The 25,635-nt window shown below is 38.3% G+C and overlaps 1 protein-coding gene across 2 annotated transcripts in view; it reads left to right on the forward strand.

The window, feature by feature from the left end:
- Positions 1 to 25,635, forward strand: part of GPC6 (glypican 6) — a 1,199,462-nt gene that overhangs the window by 1,055,659 nt on the left and 118,168 nt on the right. For both annotated transcript variants that reach the window (XM_055360577.2, XM_004054645.5), the window contains one exon: positions 17,294 to 17,424. In XM_055360577.2, the coding sequence (XP_055216552.2) occupies positions 17,294 to 17,424 (131 nt within the window). The remainder of the gene's footprint in view (positions 1 to 17,293; positions 17,425 to 25,635) is intronic.

Below are 25,635 nucleotides of genomic sequence, written 5' to 3' on the forward strand. Positions count from 1 at the left end.
ATCAAGAAGATTAAATGAGATACTGCATGTACCACTTCCTGCAGGTACATAGGAAGCGGATGTTAACAGGTGGCCCCTCAACAACTGAGCCACACGTTCGCTTTTGAATCTGGATAATGACTATGTGATGAGCCTATATATATCTATACCTTCATCTTGTATTATTGTCTCCTCAAAATGTTTGTAATCATTAACACAATGCCACGCACAGCTAGATAATGCTGCCCCCATGGTTAAAGTCCTGCTTCACTGGCATTGTGGTTTCAGGATGGATTCATGGGACTGTGACCCATTTTCCTGTGATATTGATGTCTTCCTATTCGTTCTTGAAAGTCTACCTTTTATACCAATTTTTCTTTGCTTTAACATTATTTTGAGAGGAAACGGTCTTAAGAATGAAGCTAGAAGTAAAGGTCAAGTATTTTTGTGGCAGGGCACAAATCTCTGCAGTCCTTCTGTCTTTTTAATCAGCTACCCCGGTGCACATTGTCCCAACCCACACAGCTTGTGTTTGCTTCCGTGGGCTGCATCCCTATAGTTTTCATTTGTCTTGACCACCCGCGTCTTTCACTCTGACACTGAACACCTGTGTCCACTTTTGTCCCCAACCTGAGCCTGAGTCTGGAATCAGTTTGCCTCTGCCCACTTTCTCTTTGGTCTATCTGGACACCTGCCCAATACTCCTGACCTGATTGACCCCAGGTGCTTTACTGCGCTCCCTCCTAGCTGACCAAACTAGTCATAGATTCATATGATTTAGGAACTAGAAAGTCTATCAGATATCTACAAATTTAAGCATTTAATTTTACAGATGGGAATTTGTGAGCTCAATGTCAGATGTTGATGTTGTGGTGCAGGCAGGACTAGAGCCTGTGTCTCCTTCTTATGTAATTAAACCCCTTTATGATTGCAAGGGGGAAACAAATGATCTGTTTTAAAGCCTAAAAGTTTAAATCTACAAATAGAATGTCTGCTTGAATGTCTGTTTTTCAAGCGTAGGAAATATATTACATTGTGGAATCAGAGCTATATTTTTTGCCTTCATTTATCTCTCTATAAGAATTCTATACCTAAGTGTATGTTTGAATTTTTATGTTTGTTAATAAAATGTGTTTACTATACTTTGTTCTTAAATGAATAAATAACTGTCAATTTAAAGAAATCTATCTTAAGTAGATAATCAGAAATAGGGACAAATCTGAGATAAGGAGTATATTTTATAATAGTGTAAAATCAGGTAAGAATCTAAAAAGCCAACAATAAGACAATTGTTACAGAGGTCATAGTGCATTGCTGATGGGGAATATCATGCAGCCAGTAAAAAGGATGCTTTCATAGAATAATGAGGGGAGTATCTAACTATATGCTATTGAATTGAAAACAAAGGGTAAACATTGCGTACATAGCCTGATCCTAATATTGTGCCTATTAGAGTTAACATCTGAAAGGAAGTATCACAAAATATTCTAAGTATCTCTGTCTTGGTTAGTTACAGATTATTTTTATTCTCCTCCTTGTCTTCTTTTTCCAAATAGTGTGTAACAAACACATACAAAGAAAACATTTGAAGTTTTAAAAATCTAATAAAAATGTAGTTATGTCTTTCTGAAAAACAAAGTTACTTTTCACTTTGTCGCTAGGGGGAAGTGTTCTTTCTCCAATCATATGCATCTTCTAAGACCAGAATATACCACTGCATTCTCAAATCAGCAAGGCTACTTTCCCATGGGAAGTTCTGAAAGAGTCCGAACACTAAGAGAAGTGGCAGAAAGAGAAAGTATGGGCCCACAGCTTTCAAGATGAGGGCTGCTGGCTGCAGTTCCCAGGGGCACTTGTTTGTTTAATGCAGCCTTATAAAGGACCAGAGACAGAGAAGTATAATTTTTTTTTTTTTTTTTTTTGAGACGGAGTCTCGCTCTGTCGCCCAGGCTGGAGTGCAGTGGCGCGATCTCGGCTCACTGCAAGCTCCAGCCTCCCAGGTTCATGCCATTCTCCTGCCTCAGCCTCCCGAGTAGCTGGGACTACAGGCTCCCACCACCATGCCCGGCTAATTTTTTGTATTTTTTAGTAGAGACGGGGTTTCACCGTGTTAGCCAGGATGGTTTTGATCTCCTGACCTCGTGATCCACCCGTCTCGACCTCCCAAAATGCTGGGATTACAGGCATGAGCCACCGCGCCTGGCCACAGAGAAGTATAATTTTAATTCCCTGGAGCAGACGGTGATTCCCTTGCCTCACACTTGTTAAATACACACACACACGCGCGCACACACACGCACGCGCACACACACACACACACTCCATCATGCCCACTTCTCTGAGACTTCTGCAGGTCTCCTTGGCTAGAATGACAAGTCCAGACAAATTTACTAATGTTATTTTTCACCTGTCCTGAATAGGACCTTTCCTAGCCGTTTACAACCTTGAGCCTTGGGCAAGTTATTTCCCTTCTAGGGTCTTAGTTTCCCCAACCATTAAAGAGGATAATAGTAGTTCCTACTTCATTGTAGTGTTGGGGAGATAAAACTAATCTCAATGCCCTAAAGTGATTAGAACAGTACCAAGCCCATTGAAAATACTACATGACAAAAGATGTGTCTCTCTCATCTTCTGCTTCTCTCTCCATCCCCCTCACTTTCTCTCTTTCTCTGCCTCCCCCTCCCTTTTTCTCTCCCTCCTTCCTCATCTGGAAAGTGATCTTTATCTTCACCATGCCGCATTTTGAAGATAGCTTTAAACAAGATGCAAAGGCAAAAGAAATAACAAAAGTCATCTTGCCATTTCATGGGGTAAATCAGAGATGAGATGAAGTCATTCACTTCCTAAAATGAGTTTTTTCATTTTTTGAAAACAATCCACCTTTTTCCTTGGGTCTGCTGACCCATGATTACAGGACATATTGTGTTTTTTTTATTTTTGTTTGTTTTGTTTTTCATTTTGGTTTACCTGGCACTGAGCAATAAAATAATATATATATATATTTTTTTAATAATACCAGTATGCACAGAAGTAGGAAAAAAGGGCTCCCATTGCTTACTGAATTGCTCACTAATCACACTGCTTGAATTCAATGGGGAATTCCACAACACACCCGACTTTTCATTTATTTATTTTTTATTGGTTCTGGGAGAGGTTTGTGATTCATTCCATGTAGGTTGCAAGCCCTTGTACTACAGGAACAAATGGTCTCTGGGGCGATTTGGTTTATTAACTTTTAGGGCAAAGGAGGAGAAATAGAAGAATTGCTTAACTGCAATATGCTGGTGAAAAGTTTAGACTTTTGTAGTTCAATGACACTTTGAGATATTTTGACTGGTCCTGCTTCTTTTTCTTTTCTTTTCTTTTTTCTTTTTTTTTTTTTTTTTTTTGAAACAGAGTCTCACTCTGTTGCCCAGGCTGGAGTGCAGTGGTGCCATCTCAGCTTACTGCAACCTCCGCCTCCCAGGTTCATGCCATTCTCCTGCCTCAGCCTTCCAAGTAGCTGGGACCACAGGCACCCGCCACCACGCCCGGCTAATTTTTTGTATTTTTAGTAGAGACAGGGTTTCACCGTGTTAGCCAGGATGGTCTCAATTTCCTGACCTCATAATCCGCCCACCTTGGCCTCCCAAAGTGCTGGGATTACAGGCATGAGACACCACGCCTGGCCCTGGTCCTGTTTCTTGATGATAGATGGACTGATTGTAGAGGAGGCAGTGTGATGGAGTAGAAAGATACCTGGCCGAAAGACAGAGACTCAGGCCACGGTCACAGCTCTGCCACACATGTCCAGCCACATCACCAGGCTCCTCGTGTCCCTGGGACTCAGTGACCTTCTTCACACATGAAGAGGGTGAACTGGACACAGCCCCCTCTCAGTAAGGTTTTGTCATTTCAGGGATGATGATAAGTCATATCTTCCATATAAACTTTGTGAGGAAATAAAAGGAACTCTTCCATCCATAACGAAATAACAATCTTAAAACAGTAATAAGCATTTACTGTGCTGCCTGCCTGGTGTTGCATTTAACCCCCACAGTGAAGTAGGAACAGTCTCCCTGATAGCAGAGATGAATCCCAGAACTAACAAAGGTTAAGTAAGTTGCCCTAGGTCAGAGAGCCTGTGGCTGGTGGCACCAAGCCTCAAGGCCTGACGCACATCTTATGATCATGCCTCTCTCCATGCTGTCTCTCTGGGGGAGCAGAAAGACCATCTAAGCTGTTAAGGATTCAAAGTAACTCAAGTGAAACGTGCAAGTTAATAAAGAGGAAGGAGCAATGTGAATGCTTTTATAGCTTTGTGAAGGGTAATTCAGGATCACAGTGCCCATGCGGTAAGAACAGAGTTACTATGAGAGACTTAAAGAGAAGCTTAATTGGAGCAAAGAAAGAAAGAAAAAACTCTGAGATAGGACAAAAAATGCTTTGTCTCCATCATCTATGTTTTCTCCTTCAATATTCTCTTGTAAAATGGTGAAGCACGTGGAATTTAGTAAGTAAATAAGATACTGGGCAAGCATGTTGATGCTATTTGTGCAATTTAGGCACTTGGTGTACCAGATGGAGTGAGAGCAGATACTAGGGCTACTGCTCCAGGAGCTGCTGTTTACATTTAATGAGTTGCTTTGGGTTGGTCCAAATTAATCCACTAGCTACGAAAACGCTGTAGGAGGCACTAGAAACATACACAGAGTTCTTCTCTCAGAAAGATCTTTAAGAACTCTTTACCCCTTAAATTCTATGACTCATCTTTAAGGCAAGGAATGATAGGTTGATGTGAATTATTTGAACATTCCAAGCTACAAATGACGTAAAAACTTATTCCTATGAAGAATCAACAATAAAAATTTAAATAAAGAGTTATGGTTGGTAGTATATACTTTGATGTCCATCAAATTCATGATTTACAAGGCCTACTCTTCCTGGCTTGTGATGTAACTAAACATCTCAAAGATATAATATAGCAATGAGATGATGCTTACATGAATATATTATGTTTTTATGAAATACAATGCATCATTCTCCTAAAAAGAAGCCAGTGTCGGAAAATGAATCCTGTAGATTCTAATTCCTGCACTGTGTGCGGACTACTGGTGAATTATTTTCCGCCACAATTTGCATTTTCTTCTGCAGTGTTGTGGCAAAATAAGCCTCTTTGTTTGCACTGGTTTCAGAATTAATTAGTTTGTATATTTGTTCTCTCCTCCTCTTCCTGGATTTGGTTTCAAAGTAAACAGTTGTTTTCATTAAATTCTCTTTTATTTGGCCTTAGTTCTTTGGTTACTGTCATTATTCTGGATGGCTGTCCCTGTTTTATTTTTGAATCTGATATCTGTACACTGTTTTAAATTGCATTTAATTGGTTCACTTCCATTTTCTATTGTTTACCTCACTCTGGGTACTATGATTTCTGTAGCTACATCTGATTCCTGTCATGGTGTGATCTTTTTGTATGAACCTAAACACCATACAGGGTTGGCAGAATGAGAAAAAGAAAATCAACAATTTGATGTTTACTGAATGTGGACAAATTACAAGGAAGAAACAAAAATGACATTCGTCACAGAGATTGTCTTGAAAGTTAATGACAAACTTACAGTCTTGAAAAGCAGCAGGAACTACCTTGTTTGGTAAAGCCAAAAATATCAACATCTTTTTTTTTTTTTTTTAGCTTAACCTAGAAATAACCTCTGACAGAAGCAAAAGCAGCCACACTTTTCAATTTCAAGCTAAAAGAACTAAAAAGTTATTTCTACCTAATAAAAAAGTACAATAAGATTCTGAATTCCCACAGAAACTCTTCATCTACGTTATAACACATCAAAAGCCACCAAGGGGCCATTTATCCTATAGACCAGTGCTAATAAAGTTTTGTGGGCATTTGTGATGGTGTTCATGGCAGGAGAGTAGGGAGAGGGAGTTTTAGTGCAGAGGAGAAGGTAGCAAGTTAGTTTTTATAAACTTTCTGGAAGAAAATACAGAAAGATATTTAAAAATTATTCCAATGATTCTTTTAACAAATGTTTAATAACACCTCTTAGGATCCAAGTATTGTTCTAGAGTTTGGAACTACAACAATAACCAAAACAAGCAAAATCCTTGCCTTTTTGAAAATTCCATGATATTTGGAAAAGAGGAACAATAACAAATATACATATAATAAGTCAGCAGATGATCATTGCTATGAAGAATCAAGCAATGGGAAGAGTGACTAGGAGTTGTAGGGTTGTTAGAGAAAGCTTTTCTGAGACAGGGCATTTGGGTAGAGACCTGAAGAAAATAAGAGAATGAGTTATGTCTACATCTAGAGGGAGAATATTCCAGGAAGAAGGCCCTGGGACGGTAGAGTATCTGGACTATATTTAATGAGGCCAGTGAGTGAAAATATAAATGGTAATAGATTAGGTCATGGAGGTGAACTTAGAAAGGAGAAGACCTGTGTAAGTATGCACAAGACTGAGGGAATGTAAACAAATGATTGGTAAATTTAACTATAAAAATTCAAAAATTTCTGCATAGCAAAATCCACCACGAATGAAGAGAAAAGATAAACAATAACTAAGGGAAAATATTGGTAATTCATGAAACAAAAGGGCTGGTTTTCTTGATTTTTTTTAAAAAGAAACTTATTTATATCAAAATGAAAAAAAAATCCAACAGTAAAATAAATAGACAAAGAAGAGAAAGAGACAAAGCGCTGGAAACAAATAGCTTTTAAACATATTAAAAGATGTCCAACCTTCCCTATAATAAGGGAAATTCAGGGCAGACCCACACTGAGATGCCAATTTCTTACTCTATCAGATGGACAAAGATCCAAACGTTTGATCTTAACATATCAACGTTTGAGACTTAAAGAATCAGATATTGTCATGTATTGCTGGTGAGAATATAAACAAGTACAGCCTTTATGAAGAGAATTTTTGCAAAACTATCAACATTTTATAAGCCCATATCTTTGACCCAGCAGTTTCACTTCTAAGACTTTATCCAACAGATTTATTTGTACATGGGTTGAATTATGTACAAGGGTATTCACTGCAGCATTATTTGTAATAGCAGAAAACCCTAGGACGTGTTGAGTAGTGAGAAATGAATGAGAAGCCAAGAGTGGAGTCTGATTATGAATCTCTTTGTAAACAACTTGAATCCTTACAAGTTCTTGATCAGGTAGAATGATAACAAGGCTGTGTTTAGAAAAATGTGTCTGACATTGGTTTCAGGATGGATTGTGTGTTGGGGAGAGCTCCAAGTTCAATGTCGTTTAAAGAGTTCTGTTTGAGCTGAAAGGGGAGAATCCTTGTTTAGGGGGCAAAGGTGATATTAGGCAAGGCTGGCGAGGTAGGTAGGGATCAGCGTATGAAGGGCCTTTCTCATTTTTATTTTTATTTTATTTTACTTTAAGTTTCGGGATACATGTACAGAATGTACAGGTGTGTTACATAGGTATATGTGTGCCATGGTGGTTTCCTGCCCCTATTGACCCATCCTCTAAGTTCCCACCCCTTGCCTCCCTCAACAGGCCCTGGTGTTTGTTGTTCCCCTTCCTGTGTCCATATATTCTCATTGTTCAACTCCCAGCTATGAGTGAAAACATGCAGAGTTTGGTTTTCTGCACCTGTGTTAGTTTGCTGAGGATGATGGCTTCTAGTTTTATCCATGTCCCTGGAAAGGACATGATCTCATTCCTTTTTATGACTGCATAGTGTTCCATGGTGTATATGTACCACATTTTCTTTATCCAGTCTATCACTAATGGGCATTTGGGTTGGTTCCATGTCTTTGCTATTGTAAATAGTGCTGCAATAAATGTACATTTGCATGTGTCTTTATCGTAGAATGACATATTCCTTTGGGCATATACCCAGTAATTGCATTTCTAAGTAAATTGGTATTTCTGGTTCTAGATCCTTGAGGAATTGCCATACTGTCTTCCAAAATGGTTGAACGAATTTACCTTCCCACCACAGTGTAAAAGCCTTCCTATGTCCCCACAGCCTCGCCAGCATCTGTTGTTTCTTGACTTTTTAACAATTGTCATTCTGACTGGCATCAGATGGTATCTCACTGTGGTTTTGATTTGCATTTATGTAATGATCAGTGATGTTGAGCTTTTTTTCATATGTTTGTTGTCCGCATAAATGTCTTTTGAAAAGTGTCTGTTCATATCCTTTGCCGACTTTTTGATGGGGTTTTTTTTTCTTGTACATTTTTTTAAGTTCCTTGTAGGTTTTAGATATTAGACCTTTGTCAGATGGGTAGATTGCAAAATTTTTCTCCCATTCTGTAGTTTGCTTGTTCACTCTGATGATAGTTTCTTTTGCTGTGCAGAAGCTCTTTACTTTAATTAGATCCCATTTGTAAATTTTGGCTTTTGTTGCAATTGCTTTTGGCATTTTCATCATGAAGTCTTTGCCCATCCCTATGTCCTGAATGGTATTGCCTAGATTTTCTTCGGGGGTTTTTATAGTTTTGAGTCTTACATTTAAGTCTTTAATCCATCTTGAGTTAATTTTTGTATAAGGTGTAAGGAAGGGGTCCAGTTTCAGTTTTCTGCATGTGGCCAGCCAGTTTTTCCAGCACCATTTATTAAATAAGAAATCCTTTCCCCATCACTTGTTTTTGTCAGGTTTGTCAAAGATCAGATGGTTGTAGATGTGTGGTGTTATTTATGAGGTCTCTGTTCTGTTCCATTGGTCTATATGTCTGTTTTGGTACCAGTACCATGCTGTTTTGGTACCAGTACCATGCTGTTTTCATTACTGTCACCTTGTAGTATAGTTTGAACTCAGGTAGCATGATGCCTCCAGCTTTGTTCTTTGTCTTGGCTGTTCTTGTTCTTTGTCTTTGTTCTTTGTCTTGGATGGGTCTTCTTTGATTCCATATGTAATTTAAAGTAGTTTTTCCTAATTTTGTGAAGAATGTCAATGGCAGTTTGATGGGAATAGCAGTGAATCTATAAATTACTGTGGGCAGTATGGCCATTTTCATGATATTGGTTCTTCCTGTCCATGAGGATGGAATGTTTTTTCATTTGTTTGTGTCCTATCTTATTTCCTTGAGCAGTGGTTTGTAGTTCTCCTTGACGAGGTCCTTCACATCCCTTCTTAGTTGTATTCCTAAGTATTTTATTCTCTTTGTAGCAATTGTTAATGGGAGTTCATTTATGATTTGGCACTCTGCTTGTCTATTGTTGGTATAAAGGAATGTTTGTGATCTTTTCACATTGATTTTGTATCCTGAGACTTTGCTCAAGTTGCTTATCAGCTTAAGGAGTTTTTGGGCTGAGATGTTGGGCTTTTCTAAACATAGAATCATGTCCTCTGCAAACAGAGACAATTTGACTTCCTCTCTTTCTATTTGAGTATGTTTATTTCTTTCTCCTGCCTGATTGCCCTGGCCAGAGCTTCTGATACTATGTTGAATATGAGTGATGAGAGAGGGCATCTTGTCTTGTACCGGTTTTCAAAGGGAATGCTTCCAACTTTTGCCCATTCAATATGATATTGGCTATGGGTTTGTCATAAATAGCTCTTGTTATTTTGAGATATGTTCCATCAATACCTAGCTTATTGAGAGTTTTTAACATGAAGGGATGTTGAATTTTATCAAAGGCTTTTTCTACATTTATTGAGATAGTCATGTGGTTTTTGCCTTTGGTTCTATTTATGTGATGGATTACATATATTGATTTGTATATGTTGAGCCAGCCTTGCATCCCAGGGATGAAGCTGACTTGATTGTGGTGGATGTGGTTTTTGATGTGCTACTGAATTCACTTTGCCAGTATTTTATTGAGGATTTTCACATCGATGTTCATCAGGGATATTGGCCTGAAGTTTTCTTTTTTTGTTATGTTTCTGCCAGAGTTTGGTATCAGTATGATGCTGGCTTCATAAAATGAGTTAGGGAGGAGTCCCTCCTTTTCAGTTGTTTGGAGTAGTTTCAGAAAGAATGGTACCAGATCCTCTTTATACCTCTGGTAGAATTCGGCTATGAATCTGTCTGGTCCTGGGCTTTTTTTGGTTGGTAGGCTATTAATTACTGCCTCAATTTCAGAACTTGTTACTGGTTTATTCAGGGATTCAACTTCTTCCTGGTTTAGTCTTGGGAGGGTGTATGTGTCCAGGAAGTTATCCATTTCTTTTATATTTTCTAATTTATTTGCATAGAGGTGTTTATATTATTCTCTGATGGTAGTTTGTATTTCTGTGGGGTCAGTGGTGATATCCCCTTTATCATTTTTATTGTGTCTATTGTATTCTTCTCTTTCCTTTTTTGTTAGCCTAGCTAGCAGTCTATCTATTTTGTTGATCTTTTTCAAAAAAAAAAAAAAAAAAAAAAAAAAACAGCTTCTGGATTCGTTGATTTGTTGGAAGGATTTTTGTGTCTTTATCTCCTTCAATTCTGCCCTGATCTTAGTTATTTCTTGCCTTCTGCTAGCTTTTGGATTAGTTTGCTCTTGCTTCTCTAGTTATTTTAATTGTGATGTTAGGGTATCGATTTGAGATCTTTCTAGCTTTCTGATGTGGGCATTTAGTACTATAAATTTCCCTCTTAACACTGCTTTAGGTGTGTCCCAGAGATTCTCGTATGCTGTCTGTTTATTCTATTGGTTTCAAAGAACTTCTTGATTTCTGCCTTAATTTCATTATTTACCCAGGAGTCACTCAGGAGCAGGTTGTTCCATTTCCATGTAATTGTGTGGTTTTGAGTGAGTTAGTTAATCCTGAGTTCTAATTTGATCGCACTGTGGTCTGAGAGACTATTTGTTAATGATTTCAGTGCCTTTGCATTTGCTGAGGAGTGTTTTACTTCCAATTATGTGATCAATTTTAGAGTAAGTGTCATGTGGCACTGAGAAGAATGTATACTCTGTTGATTTGGGGTGAAGAGTTCTGTAGATGTCTATTAGGTCCACTTGATCCAGAGCTGAGTTCAAGTCCTGAATATCCTTGTTAATTTTCTATCTCATTGATCTGTCTAATATTGACTGGGGTGTTAAAGCCTCCCACTATTATTGTGTGGGAGTCTAAGTTTCTTTGTAGGTCTCTAAGAACTTGTTTTATAAATCTGGGTGCTCTTTGATTGGGTGCATTTATATTTAGGATAGATAGCTCTTCTTTTTGAATTGATCCCTTTACCATTATGTAATGCACTTCTTTGCCTTTTTTGATCTTTGTCGGTTTAAAGCCTGTTTTGTCAGAGACTGGGCCAGAGATAATTTTTAAAATCAGAAATAAAAATGTTTTAATGCTCCAAAAAGGGCTGGGACCTTCTGCCTGGGTAATTTCTAGTCCTAAATTGGCCCTCTTTCCAGGTCATTCAGATCCTGGCTTATGTACTCCTCAGTCCCCTCTAGCTGTGCTCTCTTTCCAGCCTCTCCTGAAACACATTCCAGCCCAAGATCTCACAAGCATTTTAATTCATCGATTTGGGTGAAAGCAAAGGACATGTATATTCAGCGTGCCTGTCTCCAGCACTCCACAGGAGACAGCAGTGCCCCTAGTTACATTCATGCCATGGGCATTAATCAGCCTATACATAAACACTGCAGCCATGTTTTTCTTTTTCTTTTTCTTTTTCTTTTAATGAATAACTGGGTACCAATGAGTACATTTATCACAGTGCTTTTTAAATTGCTTGATTTTTTAAATTCTTTTGTATGCTTCTCAGTGGGGAAAATATCTTGGTTAAGCTAAAACATACATGCAGCAGATCGGTAAGAGAAGGTGAGCATTGCTTCTAAAGAAAAGAGCAAAATTGGGTGCCATGGAATTCTGATACAACAATAAGGTAGATTGTGCTTACAGATTTCATTTTTCAAAGAGTTGATCATTAAGGACAAATTTAGATGACTTAATGAGAACATTGAAATGACACATTATCATCTTAATTCAAATTTCCCCCAAAAGAAGGAAAGTTGTTTTTTATTTTTTTAATTTTAATATGCTTCATCTATGTCACTTCAAAAAGATTCTAAACTCCATGAAGGCAGCACCATGGACAGCTTCTGTGCCCCTACAAATTTATAGTGACCCTCTTTGGCACATAACAAATAGTTATTAGATTAAGTTGAGCTTATTTGAATTGAGTTTTCAAGGTATTTTTCTACCTAGGAGAATCTTAAAAACATATCTTTTTTGTAAATTTTTTAAATTTTACTTTAAGTTCCAAGATACATCTGCAGAATGTGAAGGTTTGTTATGTAGGTATACATGTGCCATGGTGGTTTGCTGCACCTGTCAACCTGTCATCTAGGTTTTAAGCTCCACATGCATTACGTATTTGTCCTAATGCTCTCCCTCCCCTTCCCTCTCACTCCCCAACAGGCTCCGGTGTGTGTTGTTCTCCTCCCTGTGTCCATGTGTTCTCGCTGAATATCATATCATTTTTTAAAAATGAGTTTCTCTTCTTGCTTTCTCTAAAACACTTTGAAAATCACTATCTTCTAGGTTAAAGTCAGTGGCATTCAGCAAAGCCATTTCTGATTTTATGTCTCTTTTTCTCAAGAAGCAAATTGCAAGTGTATGTATAATCATATTGAGTCACACTTAATAATTATATTCTAGGGGAAGGTAAACATTCAGGATTCTCCTTACCGAAAACAGCAGTAAGATCGTTTTTAATCCAATGCCATCCAGACATAGCAGATAATGGCTAGTTCCCTGTGTCAAGAGACTTCACTCTTCATAAAGTCAATACTTAGACAAAAATCAGAACTGTTTCCTTCTTCCAAACCTACTCTGAATCTCTCTCACATCCCAAGGGAGAAATGGTTCCTCACCTGAAGCTAGCTGGTTTGCCTTTGGTGTACCATAATGCCTTGTAGAAGTTAAAGCAAATTCTCTGTTCCCTTCTGGACAACACTTTATTTTTTCTTGACCATCCCAATGTTTGTAATCAGAGGGGACATCATAAATGCTAAATCTGTTAAATATTAATTGACTAGAATTCTGAACATTTAGGTCCTGTCAAACAAAAAGGGGAAATTATCTGAGTAGTTTATAAATATTGTCATTTGGCTGTTCCAGTTTGCTCTTACCACAAAATAAATTATCCTCAAATTTAGCAGGTTAAAATAATAATCCTACTATTATAAATCATGGTACTGTGTGCATTAGTCCATTCTCGTGCTTCTGTAAAGAACTGCTTGAGACTGGGTAATTTATAAAGGAAAGAGGTTTAATTGACTCACAGTTCTGCATGGCTGGGGAAATGCAGAATCATTTCCCCAGGAAACTTACAATCATGGCAGAAGGGGAAGCAAACATGTCCTTCTTCACATGGCAATGTAAGGAGAAGTATGAGCAAAGGGGAGGAAAAGCCCCTTATAAAACCATCAGATCTCATGAGAACTCACTCACTGTCATGAGAACAGCATGAGAACAGCATAACTGCCCCCATGATTCAATTATCTCCCACTAGGTCTCTCCCACAACACATGGAGTTTATGGGAACTACAATTCAAATGAGATTTGGGTGGGGACACAGCCAAACCATATCACTGTGGACCAGAAATTCAGGCAAGGCTCAACTAGTCGATTCTTCTGCTCCATGTGGTGCTGACTGGGTTCACCAAGTGGTAATCAGCTGGCAGATGGTCTGGTCTGGAAGGTTTAAGATGGCTTTGCTTATATGTCTGGCACCTTGGCAAGGGTGGATGGAGATCTAGGCTCAACTGGGACTGTCATCTGGAATCCCTACACATGCCCTCTCCAACACTGTGATCTCAGAGTAGATTCTTGTAAGAGACAGAAAGTGGTCTCTTAAATACTAGCTCTGGAAACTGGCAGAGTGTCACTTCAACCATATGCTGTTAGTCATAAGAGTCACTGAGCCAATCCAGATTCAGAGGACAGGACATAAACCCCACCTCTCCGTGAAAAGAGTGTCAAAGATATTGCAGTTATCTTTAATTGGCAAAGATGCACATCATAAGAAAATAATGCAGCTTTGTATCTCTCACTAATGAACTCATCCATCAAAAGGCAGCTATTATCAAATGATTAATTTAACATAAAAAAGAGCACCAGCCTTGCATCTTAAAGTCATCTGTGTGCCTTTTACTCCCTTATTCCTCATAGCAATTGCTGTCAATACTTTCACCAAAATATCTTACAAATTGGTCCTTTCCTTTCCCCTTACAGTACCTGGAGGTGGTGACTTATAAAAGCTAAGCTTTGTTATGAGCTAATTTTGTGCTAGACATTGTACTAAATAACTTTACAAGCATGATTTCATTTCATTGTGCCTACCACCACTGAGGTATATACTGTCATAATCTCTATTGCATAGATTAAGAAAATAGGACTTTGTGAACCACATGACTTATACATTAACTCCCAGCCATTTAGTGGAGGAGTTTAGATTGAAACCTGGACACCTGACTCCACAGTCTTCATTCCTAACCAGAAACTCCATGCTTACACAAGTAGAGGGCCTTGGCCCAGAGGCATGGCTTTACCTGCATCCTGGCTCCTTGCCTTTGGTTGGGCACCTCTGGTGGAGCAGCTACATGCCCCCCACCAACCCTGTACTAACACAGAGTCAGTGTCTCTCTGTGTGCCTCCACACCTCATGCAGAGGTATCAGTTATTTCTAATATATCTAAATTTTATTTTCCAAACAAAAATTACATACTGCTTTAGGGAGGCAACGGTCTTCTTTAAGGAGAAACAAAACGGACAACACAGGAGAGGTAAGCAGAAAGGATCTGCTGATCATTAGCTGACATACTGTAACTGTCCTGGTTTAATTGGCAAGAGAAAACAGCTCCAAGAGCAGAGTTAAAAATAATGTTCCCAATATTTCAAAATATAAGTGGCACAGAGATAATTAAGACAGCCCAGGATGGCAGCCTCTGGAGTAAGTTATGCTATGTTGTGACTTAACTGGTTTCAGAGAAACTTACCAACTACTGCCTTGATGCCGCAAAGTTATTTTGTGTTTTCTTCACTTTGAGCTGAGAGAGAGGCTGAGGTGTCATGTCCTAAGGCATGGCTTTCCTCAGCCCCAAGGTGGGAAGGAAGTTCTCCTAAAACCCAGGGAGCTTGACTGATGACAGGCTTGCCCGGCAGGTGGGAACAAAACCAATCAAGAATAGATGCACGTGGCTGCTCAGTGGGCCATGCAGACCCTCTGTCCGCCTGGGGCCTGGGGTCAAAGAAGAGCCACCATTCACTTTGAGGCCTTTTCCAAGTCCCAGGGCCGACAGTTCTGACCTTCCACTGCTTTGTCACCTCATCATGTTTGAACTTGGCCTCTACAGGCAGTAACTATGAACCTCACCTTTTACAGTGGCCTCAAAAAATATTGGAGGAATTTTCTGAAAAGCTGCTTTTCCTTTCATGTCATGAATATTTAGAACAAAATGGGGAACTGGGGATGGGGGTTATTAAATCATATGAATACATGTATGTTTGTTTTTTAAATTTTTTTCTACTTTTAGACATCATGTTATTTGTGTAGATTTCTCTGGCCTTCTATCAGGTAGCTTTTTTTCAAACAACTTTGTCATCAGAAAAATATAAGCCCCAAAACACAATATTTATGTCCTTTGTCAGTCTTCCTCCTATTCTTCACAAAAACCTATGTATCATTATAATCAGTGCATCCATGTTATTTTATCTAGATGTTTCACACACAATTTTATCTGAGCTTTTCTAAGAATTTGAATAATTTGTGTGTTTTTTAGTAAAAGGAATACAGTGTTTCAGTGTATTTGCATACATTCACACTATTTAATGATTTATCAACAGGTATTTTGATTAATAAGAACTACTGAAATCAATCAGTATAATAGTCATTAGTGTTCTTATTGTGGATAATAAAAAAAAAACACACATAACATGAAATCTACCCTCAGCAAATTTTTAAGTTTGCAAAAGATCTCACTAAGGATGATCCTGAAGTTTTGAGCCAGTGTATACTGGCTTTGGAGTCCTCAAAGGAGAATCTAATTTTATTTCATATTTTTATTTATATTGTGTTTTTAAAAAATTAGTAATGGCATAAACCAGATAAGAAACAACATAAAGCAGCATATTCTGACTGGTGATCTACATTAAAAGAAAAATAAATAGGTGCCTACTTATATCAAAAATGTATTATCTTGGTTTATATAACAAGGCAAATGAATTGAGATAACGAATAGAAATACAGGAACCGGTAGTTTGGGCAAATGGAGCCGTTTAGTTTTATGTTTAATAGTGCTGGGTCATCAGTAGGATTGCCTTTTCCCAAGGCCAAGAAGGCACCTGCTTAGGAGAGGGTTAACTGGAGCACTTTTATTGTGGTTGGGGGAGATGAGTTTGAAGGCTTCAGAATCTACAAGCCTAGTACCATGGTCAGAGTTCAACATGGAACAGAAACATTGAAATAACCAAACGGAAACTTCCTCACTTTATGGTACAAATCAAACAGCTTCTCACCTTACCTGTAGAAGATAAGTTCTACTAGAGGAGAGAGTGTTTTAATTTCAACAAGAAGAGAACCTGCTAAGAGATGATTTCAACCCCATAACTTTAAACTGTGACTCTATGTTAAGTCCTTATGATCCAACCCTAAAACGTGTCCTTTTTCCCCCAGGCCACAGTAGCTTTCAGACTTTGAATATAGCTGATGTCTTTAACAGAAAACTAAATCTTTCCAAGCAATACTGAGTTCATTTCAGTTCAGTGTAATTTCGTCAACTTTTTTGAGAGCTTATAATGTGATGGGTACCATAATAGGCCTTGAATATACAAAACCAAATCAGAGAATCTCCCCTGTCCCCCAAAAGATGTCAAAGTGCAAATGCTGAAAGGAATGCTGAGTAGTGTGATCACATCCAGACAGATCTGTACATCTTGAGAGATCCAGAAATGCTTCACACAGGTAGATACGCTTCAACTGGGTCTTGACTTTTGTGCATCCAAATTCACAAATCAGCACTTCTTCCCTCATATTCTCAGTTTTCCCCAGACTCCAGAAGAAGACGGGTGAGACCTCCTTTTCTAAATGCAGCTGATCCCTGACCTAATACTGTTTTTACTTCATGTGGAATCATTAGATATATTTAACATTCTGCATTTGGACTAATTTTCTTATTTTCAGCCCTGGTTCTAGACATATAAAATAATTTTGAATCTTCAAACAAAATACAATCGTCCTAAGATTCAGTCATCTATTTCATTTTGGACTATATGAAAGCAAATTTAAAAACGTGAATGCACCGTTATTTTTCATCCAGTTGTTTTAACAATGTGTAAACACAGGTTGGGAACCTGGAGCTCCCAGTTTGCAAATAAATCATGTTCCTGTATTTTAACAGATGCAATGCTCTTGGTGGCAGAGCGACTGGAGGGGCCATTCAACATTGAGTCGGTCATGGACCCGATAGATGTCAAGATTTCTGAAGCCATTATGAACATGCAAGAAAACAGCATGCAGGTGTCTGCAAAGGTATTTGCATTAGTAATGTATCTGCCAATACATGTATGTTATACAGGTGCAGTAACCTAAAAACGAAGTAACTAGATATGTCGGCTGGGCTTATAAATTCTAATATGCTGTCAGCGAGCTTTTCCTGTTGAGCCACAAATTTGCCACTTCATTAAAAATGTCTAACAAAATGGCATTGAGAAGGAAAGCAATTTTTTAGCTTGCAACTACTCAATCACGAAGAAATTATGGGCTGCCAAAAAGTTTCAGAGAGCCCCAAGTATGTTGACTAATCCCTCACATTTGTGAGCAATTTGGGGGGAATTTTCTTTTTAATGTTTGAAATGTCTGCACACCCTCGCCCTGTTCTCTGTCTAGCAACTTCTAATTATATCTTCAGCTGTGCAGACCAGGCACATGTTCTATATTTTCCATTGTAAATAATTAAACATCCCATCTGACTTCCTTTTAAGACTATGGTGTAACTTTCATTAACAAATCTTCAGGAGAAAATGCTCCTTTGTATGAAGTCAAGCACACATGAAAAAGAAAAAAAGTAGCACATTTTCATAAATCATATGAGACAGAGCTCCTGGGTTTGCAGCTGTGCAACACAAATGCCAGGTGCACAATTTTTATTTGTCTCCACCCAGTTGAAGATAAACAGGACCCGCCTTAAGCAAAATTGAGAAGTTTGCAGTGGGTCTCCCGCCTCTTCCTTCATCAACCTTTTTCTCCCATAGTGATGACTGCACAATGCCCTTCTGTTCTCTTGACTAGTATCCCTTTCATGAAACACTAACCAAATCTATATCAGTCCTTTAAACCCAGTGACTGAGTGATTGCATTTTAATTGAAAGTCATTTACACTAAAATACGTCAGGCAAAGAGTTGCATTATTAGCTTTCTTTAATTTTTAAAATCCTTTGTGAAAGAGATTTCAAATATAATCACAGAAGAGGGGACAGGTAGTAGGAAGACATTGCAGAGCAAGAAAAAGGAGCCATGGATTCCTACTAGGTCTCCTTGACTAAGCATGATTCAAACTAGGTTTGGGCTTTTCAGGGTGAACTGGTAGGATGAAGGAGAAGAAAGAATCTGGCCTGGGTCCCTTTTTCTCCATGGGAGATGGATGAGCTAGAGTTTCATAGGCCTTTTTGGGGGTTTTAACGAGCTCAGTGTAGCCTGTGTAAAGGAGGATGCTCCAAATTACCATCACCTGTTGGGGAAATAGCACATTTGGGGTTTCCATGAAAGGCCATTTTCTTTCTTTCCTGTGGAAAAAATAGCAATCATCCATTCCTTTCAAATCTATGCCTAGAAACCAATTAATGTTATTTTGAAAGGCACGGTATCCCGTTGGTGCTCAAGTAATCAGGTGCTAAGATTGCTAATGTTAAAAACAGCTCTAGAGACTAGGACAGGAGGAACACATGGACAAAATTATCTGCAGTTTGAGACCATCACAACTTCTTAGAAGTAGGTGTCTGTTTCCATTGGTGCTTGTGCATACATTTTCCAAGTCAAGTATTCTTTTCTACCCTTTTCATTCCATTCATTCATTCATTCATCAAATATTTATTGGGAATCCATGTGGCAGATATGGCTTTGTACTGGGGACAGGAGTGAAGAAGGCACCATTCCAGCCCTCAGTAAGCTTACTTTCTAAAAGGAGAGACAGACACTGAACAGATCAGCAATTATATAAATTAATTAACATAACATAGTACCAGACAATAATAAGTAATAGGAAGAAGCTTCTCCTCCCCCAGGGCTTGGACATATTTGAACAGGAAGTTTCTATCACTTATTATATATTTTTTTCAAGGAACCTCAGTTTCTCTAAAAGCAACAGCTTCCTCTCTGGTCTCCTGGCTTCCACTCTGGAACCCCTCCAATTTATTCTTCATCCAGTAGCCAGAGTATTTCTACAACATCAATAAGGTCATGCACCACACCCACCTCCCTCCATGTCCCCAGTCTCCCACTTTGCCTTTCAGTGGCTTCTTTTGTACTTAGAATGGAATAAAACTCCTGCAAACTCTTGCATTATCTGGCCCCTGCCTACCTTCTAACCTTGTTTAATACCACTGGCCCTTTTGTTTACTTGTTCAGCCACATGGTCTCTCTCTCAGCTCCTTGAGTATACTTGTAGCTCCTCTCTTCTGTAATGTTTTTCACTCTTCTCACCTTTCAGTATGTCTATCTTGCAATTCTCCATCACAGAAATCTGTCACAGCATCTATTATAACACAGCATTTGTTATATATATAACAAATATATATATAACAAATATATATATATTATATATATATATATGTATTTGTTTGATATTTGTTCCCTACCAGTCTTCTCCTGACTTCACTCACTGAAACTCCATGAGTGACTGGGATCCCAGCTGTGTAGCTAGAACACAGCCCAGCGCTTGGCACATAGAAATTGTAGGCAGATGCTTGTTGAATACATAATAAAGAAAAAAAGGAAATGCACCAGTGAGTGAGCTGCAAACAGCTGTTAAGAAATGGACCCATTTCAAGCAAAGAAACCATGCCTTCTCAAGTCTGACAGAGCTTAAAGGTAAAAAAGAAAAAGAAAAAAAGAAACCGTTTCTGTAATAGTTACACTGTTTGTCCTCAACCAGTTTGTCTTGAGTCTGCTGCATGGCTGGTCATTTCACTCCTGCACCCTGCTTTCTTTGTGGAGTTACATTTCTTCACTTAAAACTAAAAGAGCTCCTTTTTTAGGAGAGTTGGCCTGTTCACACAGGGAGGTGACTGGGAGGCCAGCTTCAAGTTTAAAAAATGTTATTTCTGAGAGCATAGTCTACATACATGGAATCCAATGTCTGAAATCACTCCCACAAAGTTTTGTAGTGTAACAAGTCAGGGTAACTAATGTCACTCACTGCCATACAAATTCATGGAATTTGTGGCACAGTGTGGAGGTTAGACAGTTAGATGTTCCTCCTTTACATTGCTACTGGTTCCCTATGTCCATCCAAACCTAGAAAAATAAATAAATCTTTAATAAAAGGAACACAGGACCAGATATCAGGGGACCTGGATTTTAGGTATGTCTAGTTTACTCACTGATATCACAAAGACAGATTTTAAGTTCCTAATATATACTAAGTGTTGAAATATCCCTTAGTGCTCCATCCTCATCTATAAAATAGCTAGATACAAAGAAGAAATAATATGGTTTTATGGAATATCTTTGCAAATTAAAATGGCAGTTCTCAAGTTGGGGTTCATGGTGTTCTAGGGGCCCCCATGACCATTTTGAGTTGTCTGAGAAATCAAAACTATTCCTTATGATAAAACAAACAGGATTTGCCTTTCCCCACTATGTTGACATTGGTATTGATGGCACAAAAACAATGCTAGCAGTTTAGTATGAGTCAAGTCAGTGGCATAAAAACAGTTTCATTTAAGAAATATTTAATGAAGTAATAAAAATCATTAATTTAAAAGAAGAGGCAAGGTGTGGTGGCTCTCACCTGTAGCCCAGCATTTTGGGAGGCCGAGGCAGGAGGATCACTTGAGTCCATGAGTTCAAAAGCAGCCTAGACAACACAGACAGACTCCCATCTCTACAAAAAATAAAAATTACCCCAGCGTGGTGGTATGAGCCTGTAGTCCCAGCTTCTTGGGAGACGGAGGTAGAAGGTTCACTTGAGCCAGAGAGGTCGAGGCTACAGTGAGCTATGATTATGCCATTGCACTCCAACCTGGGCGACAGGATGAGACTCTGGCTCTAGAAAGGTAAAAAAAAAAAAAAGAAAAGAAAAAAAGAAATTGGCCCAGTGCAAAGAATCTGCTAACTAAATGATTATCTTCTTTAAATTTATTTTTAATTGTCAAATAAAATTGTATATACATGTGATGTTACAAGATTGTTTTGAAATATGTATACATTGTGGAATGGTTAAATCAAGCTAATTAACAAATGCATTGCACCTCACATATTTATCATTTTTTGTGGTGAGAACACTTAAAATCTACTCTCTCAGCAATTTTCAAGTATAAAATACCTTGTTATTAACTATAGTTTAGGTCAAGTATTAAAAATTCTTCAAGAGATCAGATGGTCTATTTATTACTAGAATGCAAATCAGACATTTTTGTGGAATTTTTCCAACTACATTATTATAGTATTGCTGTTAATAAAGAATGTACTTTAATATGATACATATCTTTGTAAGAAATGTTAAAATCAAGAGTAGAAATAATATAGGGAGACCGGACATGGTGGTTCATACCTATAATCCCTGCACTTTGGGAGGCCCAGGTGGGCAGATCACCGGAGGTCAGGAGTTCGAGACCAGCCTAGCCAATATGGCGAAACCCCGTCTCTACTAAAACTACAAAAATTAGCTAAGCATGGTGGTGTGTGCCTGTTAATCCCAGCTACTCAGGAGGCTGAGACAGGAGAATCTCTTGAACCTAGGAGGCAAAGGTTGCAGTGAGCCAAGATTGCACCACTCCACTCTAGCCTGGGCGAGAGAGCAAGACTCCATCTCAAAACAAAAAATAAAAGAAAGAAAAAAAAAGGGATAATATAGGGCATGTAAGAGTCCACTCACATGAGAGGACACAGGACCAAGGGTCAAAAAAATGGCAGAAACAAAATAGTGTCTCTGGTACGGCTGGTACAGAGAAAAGAGGATGCAAGGAATTAAGGAAGAGGAGAGAACAGCCAAACTTTTCAGGAAAGAGGGAAAGGAAGCCAGGAGCCTAATGTGGAAGATGGAGTTAAGGAAGAACTAAAGCCAGCTTTAAATATCATGGAGAGGTAAAGGTGGTTGGAATTTAGACAAATTCCATGGGAAACACCAACAGGATTTGCTGGTGGAACAGATGTATTCTGAAAAGAGATTTTATTTCATCAAGGGAATGGAATTTACTTTTAAATTTAGAAATATGTAGTTTCATTTTCCATATAAGCCACATCCATAAAATTATAATACACATGAACTAGAGTCTAAAATCTATATTCTAGCTAAGAACTGGGTGATTGAATTTATCTTTTTTTTTTTTTCAAAGAAACCCTGGGACACTCTTGATAAACAGTCTCATCACATTTGAAGTTCTGGATTTCCAGACTGAGGCTGAGAATTTACATAACCAGAAATATGGTTAACTTCTGAGAGGCAAGCTCCAGGTGAGGCCAGAAGCTAACTCCTAATTAGGGCCAGATATCCTGAGAGTTGTAAAGTTTAGAAATTAAAATAACTTTTTCCTCTAGGATATGATTGGCAACTTCTCCTTTGGAAATCATTTATTTTATTAAAGCAGTTACTATTAGAAGTCATTCCCAGAGCCTCTTTCAGAAAAGCAACAATATTTATAACTGCCAACTCATATTTATTGAGTGCTTACTGCCAGGGACAATACTAAGTGTTTTACATGGTTTCTATTGTGTAATATTTATAATAGTGCTTGTGATGAGATAGAGCTCCCTATTTCGCAAAGACAGAAAAGTTATTTTCCAAGACAGAGAAGTTAGGTGACTTACCAAGGTCTCACGGTGCAAAGGGTAGAAGAGCATCTGATTCCAAAGCCCATCTCGCTAATCGATGCATAACCCTAACCCTAACCCTAATGATGTCAGTGCCCACTGAGTCAATCTCACACAAGGGCAAGGTTCAGTAAATATCTGCTGAATAGATTAAGTATTAGGAGAAAGTTCAACAGCCTTCAGCAAAACCTGCAATGAGAAGGTAAGGAAAAGGTAGCAAAGCCAGGAGGACCCAAGCTCCCTCCTGCCTGATTCCCTTTACAACTATGCCTAGTACTTCCATATGATAAATTCTAATTAAATATTTCTCTTATCCAGCCCTGTCATTCATTGCTTCCAACCTCTCCTAGAGTTTTGATAGTACACAATATAAAATTCTTTTTTCTCTCTTATGTATCTCTTATGTATCTCTCTTATGTATATGAAGGCCAAAGGTGAACACAACACAGTTTCAGATGGGATATCTCTTTCCCCAAACTCTCACATCATATCTAGGAGAAGGAATAGCTAATCTTTTTCTGCCTAAAAATTGAGATCATGAATAAGTGGGACTTAGAGACTAAAGAAAAGATTTATTCTCACCATATATTTTCATGCTTCAGTCTTGTCTCAGATCTGTTTTTATAGGGACTGTCAGATCCATTTTCTCTCCTATTTGGCCCACAAGGAAGCTATTAGGAATGAGGCGCATTGAAATTATTTCCAAAAAATACATTGGTTATGCCTAGTTGTATAACCAAGTTAGAATATTTTGGTAATAACATGACGCTCATTTCAAACTCCATTTGTATACTTTTTGTACAATATTATATGTATGTATACATTTTTAAAGACCAGGGGCAAGAGCATATTAAAACTTTCCCAATTTCCTTTTGAGGAAAGAATCTCCTAGTAACAGTGACAACCATGGTTACCCTTGGTTGAACACCTGCTGTATCCTTTCAACAAATACTCTACCAAGTACCAGGCACAAGGAATACAATACAGAATGCTATGGTTTGGCTCTGTGTCCCCACCCAAATGTCATCTCTGAATTGTAATCCCCATAATCCCCACATGTCCAGGGAGGGAACTGGTAGGAGGTGATTGGATTACGGGGGCAGTTTTCCCCATGCTGTTCTCGTAATAGTGAGTGAGTTTTCACAAGATCCAATGATTACATAAGTGTTTGACAGTTCCTCCTTCACACACTCTCTCTCACCCACCGCCATATAAGACACGCCTGCTTCTCCTGCCATGATTTTAAGTTTCCTGAGGCCTCCCCAGCCATGGGGAACTGTGAGTCAATTAAACCTCTTTTCTTTGTAAATTACCCAGTCTTGGGCAGTTCTTGATAGCAGTATGAAAATGGACTAATACAGAGGACAAGACAGAGTCCTTGCTCTGGTGACATCTTGGTCTTTCTAGATGCCTTATGTATTTATTTCAAATCCTCACTGCATTCTTGTAAAGAACATTCATTTCTTTATTATACAGGTAAGAAATGTTAAGTCTAGAGAGATTAAGTAGCAAGCCTGAGGTCATGTAACAAACAAATGGTGTAACGGGGATTGCAGCCCAGGTCTGTCAGATTCAAAGACAAAGACTTTCCCAGCATGCCATGCTGTTTCCTCAGTAATTACCTTCCCACCAGCACCAGATAGACTTCAGCCTTTGAGGAGCCAGCCATTTAAGGGAGGACTGTCACCCACAGCATACTATATATAGGGAACCTATTGATAAGAAATGTAGTTGTTAGTGCTTCAAGCCCCAACCAAGCTTACTACATTCACCAGTTTCAATCCTCATCAAAGGCAGGGAAGAGCCTTCATTATTCCATTATCTTCCACAACCGCAGTTACCCAACAGTTCAGAACTTTGCAGATTTGTGGAAATTCCCCAAGGGAAGGGAGAAAAAACCTGAATCTCTGCCTTTGAATTTCAGATGTGTTGATAACCTTCTTCCTATCCTATCAGGGAAGATGAAACTGATCTCACTAGATATCATTTAACTATATTCGGAATAATTTCAAACCTAATATCTAGGAAAAGATTGGTTTGTCAGAGATAATCTAAATTAAGAAGGAAGACTTACTACATTCCAATTGAAACCATCCATTCAATTAATTCTTACTACCGACGAGGGTAGAACCCATTAAAGATGAGCAGGATGGCCTTCAGGTACTTAATTTTCTCTAGACAGTTTTTCCCAATCCACAGCTCAAATGAAGATAAAAAAAAAAAAAAAAAAAAAAACCCCTAAGAGAACAGAACAGAGAATGTAACAACTTCTGTCTCTAGCTATTGGGGCTTAGTTTCCTCATCTGTGAAAGGAGGGGTTAATCTAAATGTCCCCTACCAGCTCTAATAGTTTATAGTTTTATGAACATTATCGCCTTGATTATTACAGGTTTCTTTTTCCAGCATCCAGATCTTTTTTTTTTTCTCCAGATCTTTTTCCTTTCAAAATGTTCGGGGAAAATAATATCTTGGAAATTCAGATGGAGAGAATATCTTCTTTCAGATATCAGGATTAGTTTAGAATTTAGTTCAAATAAATATATTTTTATTCCAGTAGCATTTATCTGTTTTTTTCCTTTGAGCTCCTGTATTAGCATGTCCGTTGTAAGGCAGTGAGCATATTATTCCTTTTTTTGCGGTTATTTTTGTGCTTACTTTCTCCTGCCCAGGATTATAAATTATTTGAGGACAAGAGTTACATCTTATTCATTC

The sequence above is a fragment of the Gorilla gorilla genome, chromosome 14 (assembly GCF_029281585.2).
Source record: "Gorilla gorilla gorilla isolate KB3781 chromosome 14, NHGRI_mGorGor1-v2.1_pri, whole genome shotgun sequence".
NCBI lineage: Eukaryota > Metazoa > Chordata > Mammalia > Primates > Hominidae > Gorilla > Gorilla gorilla.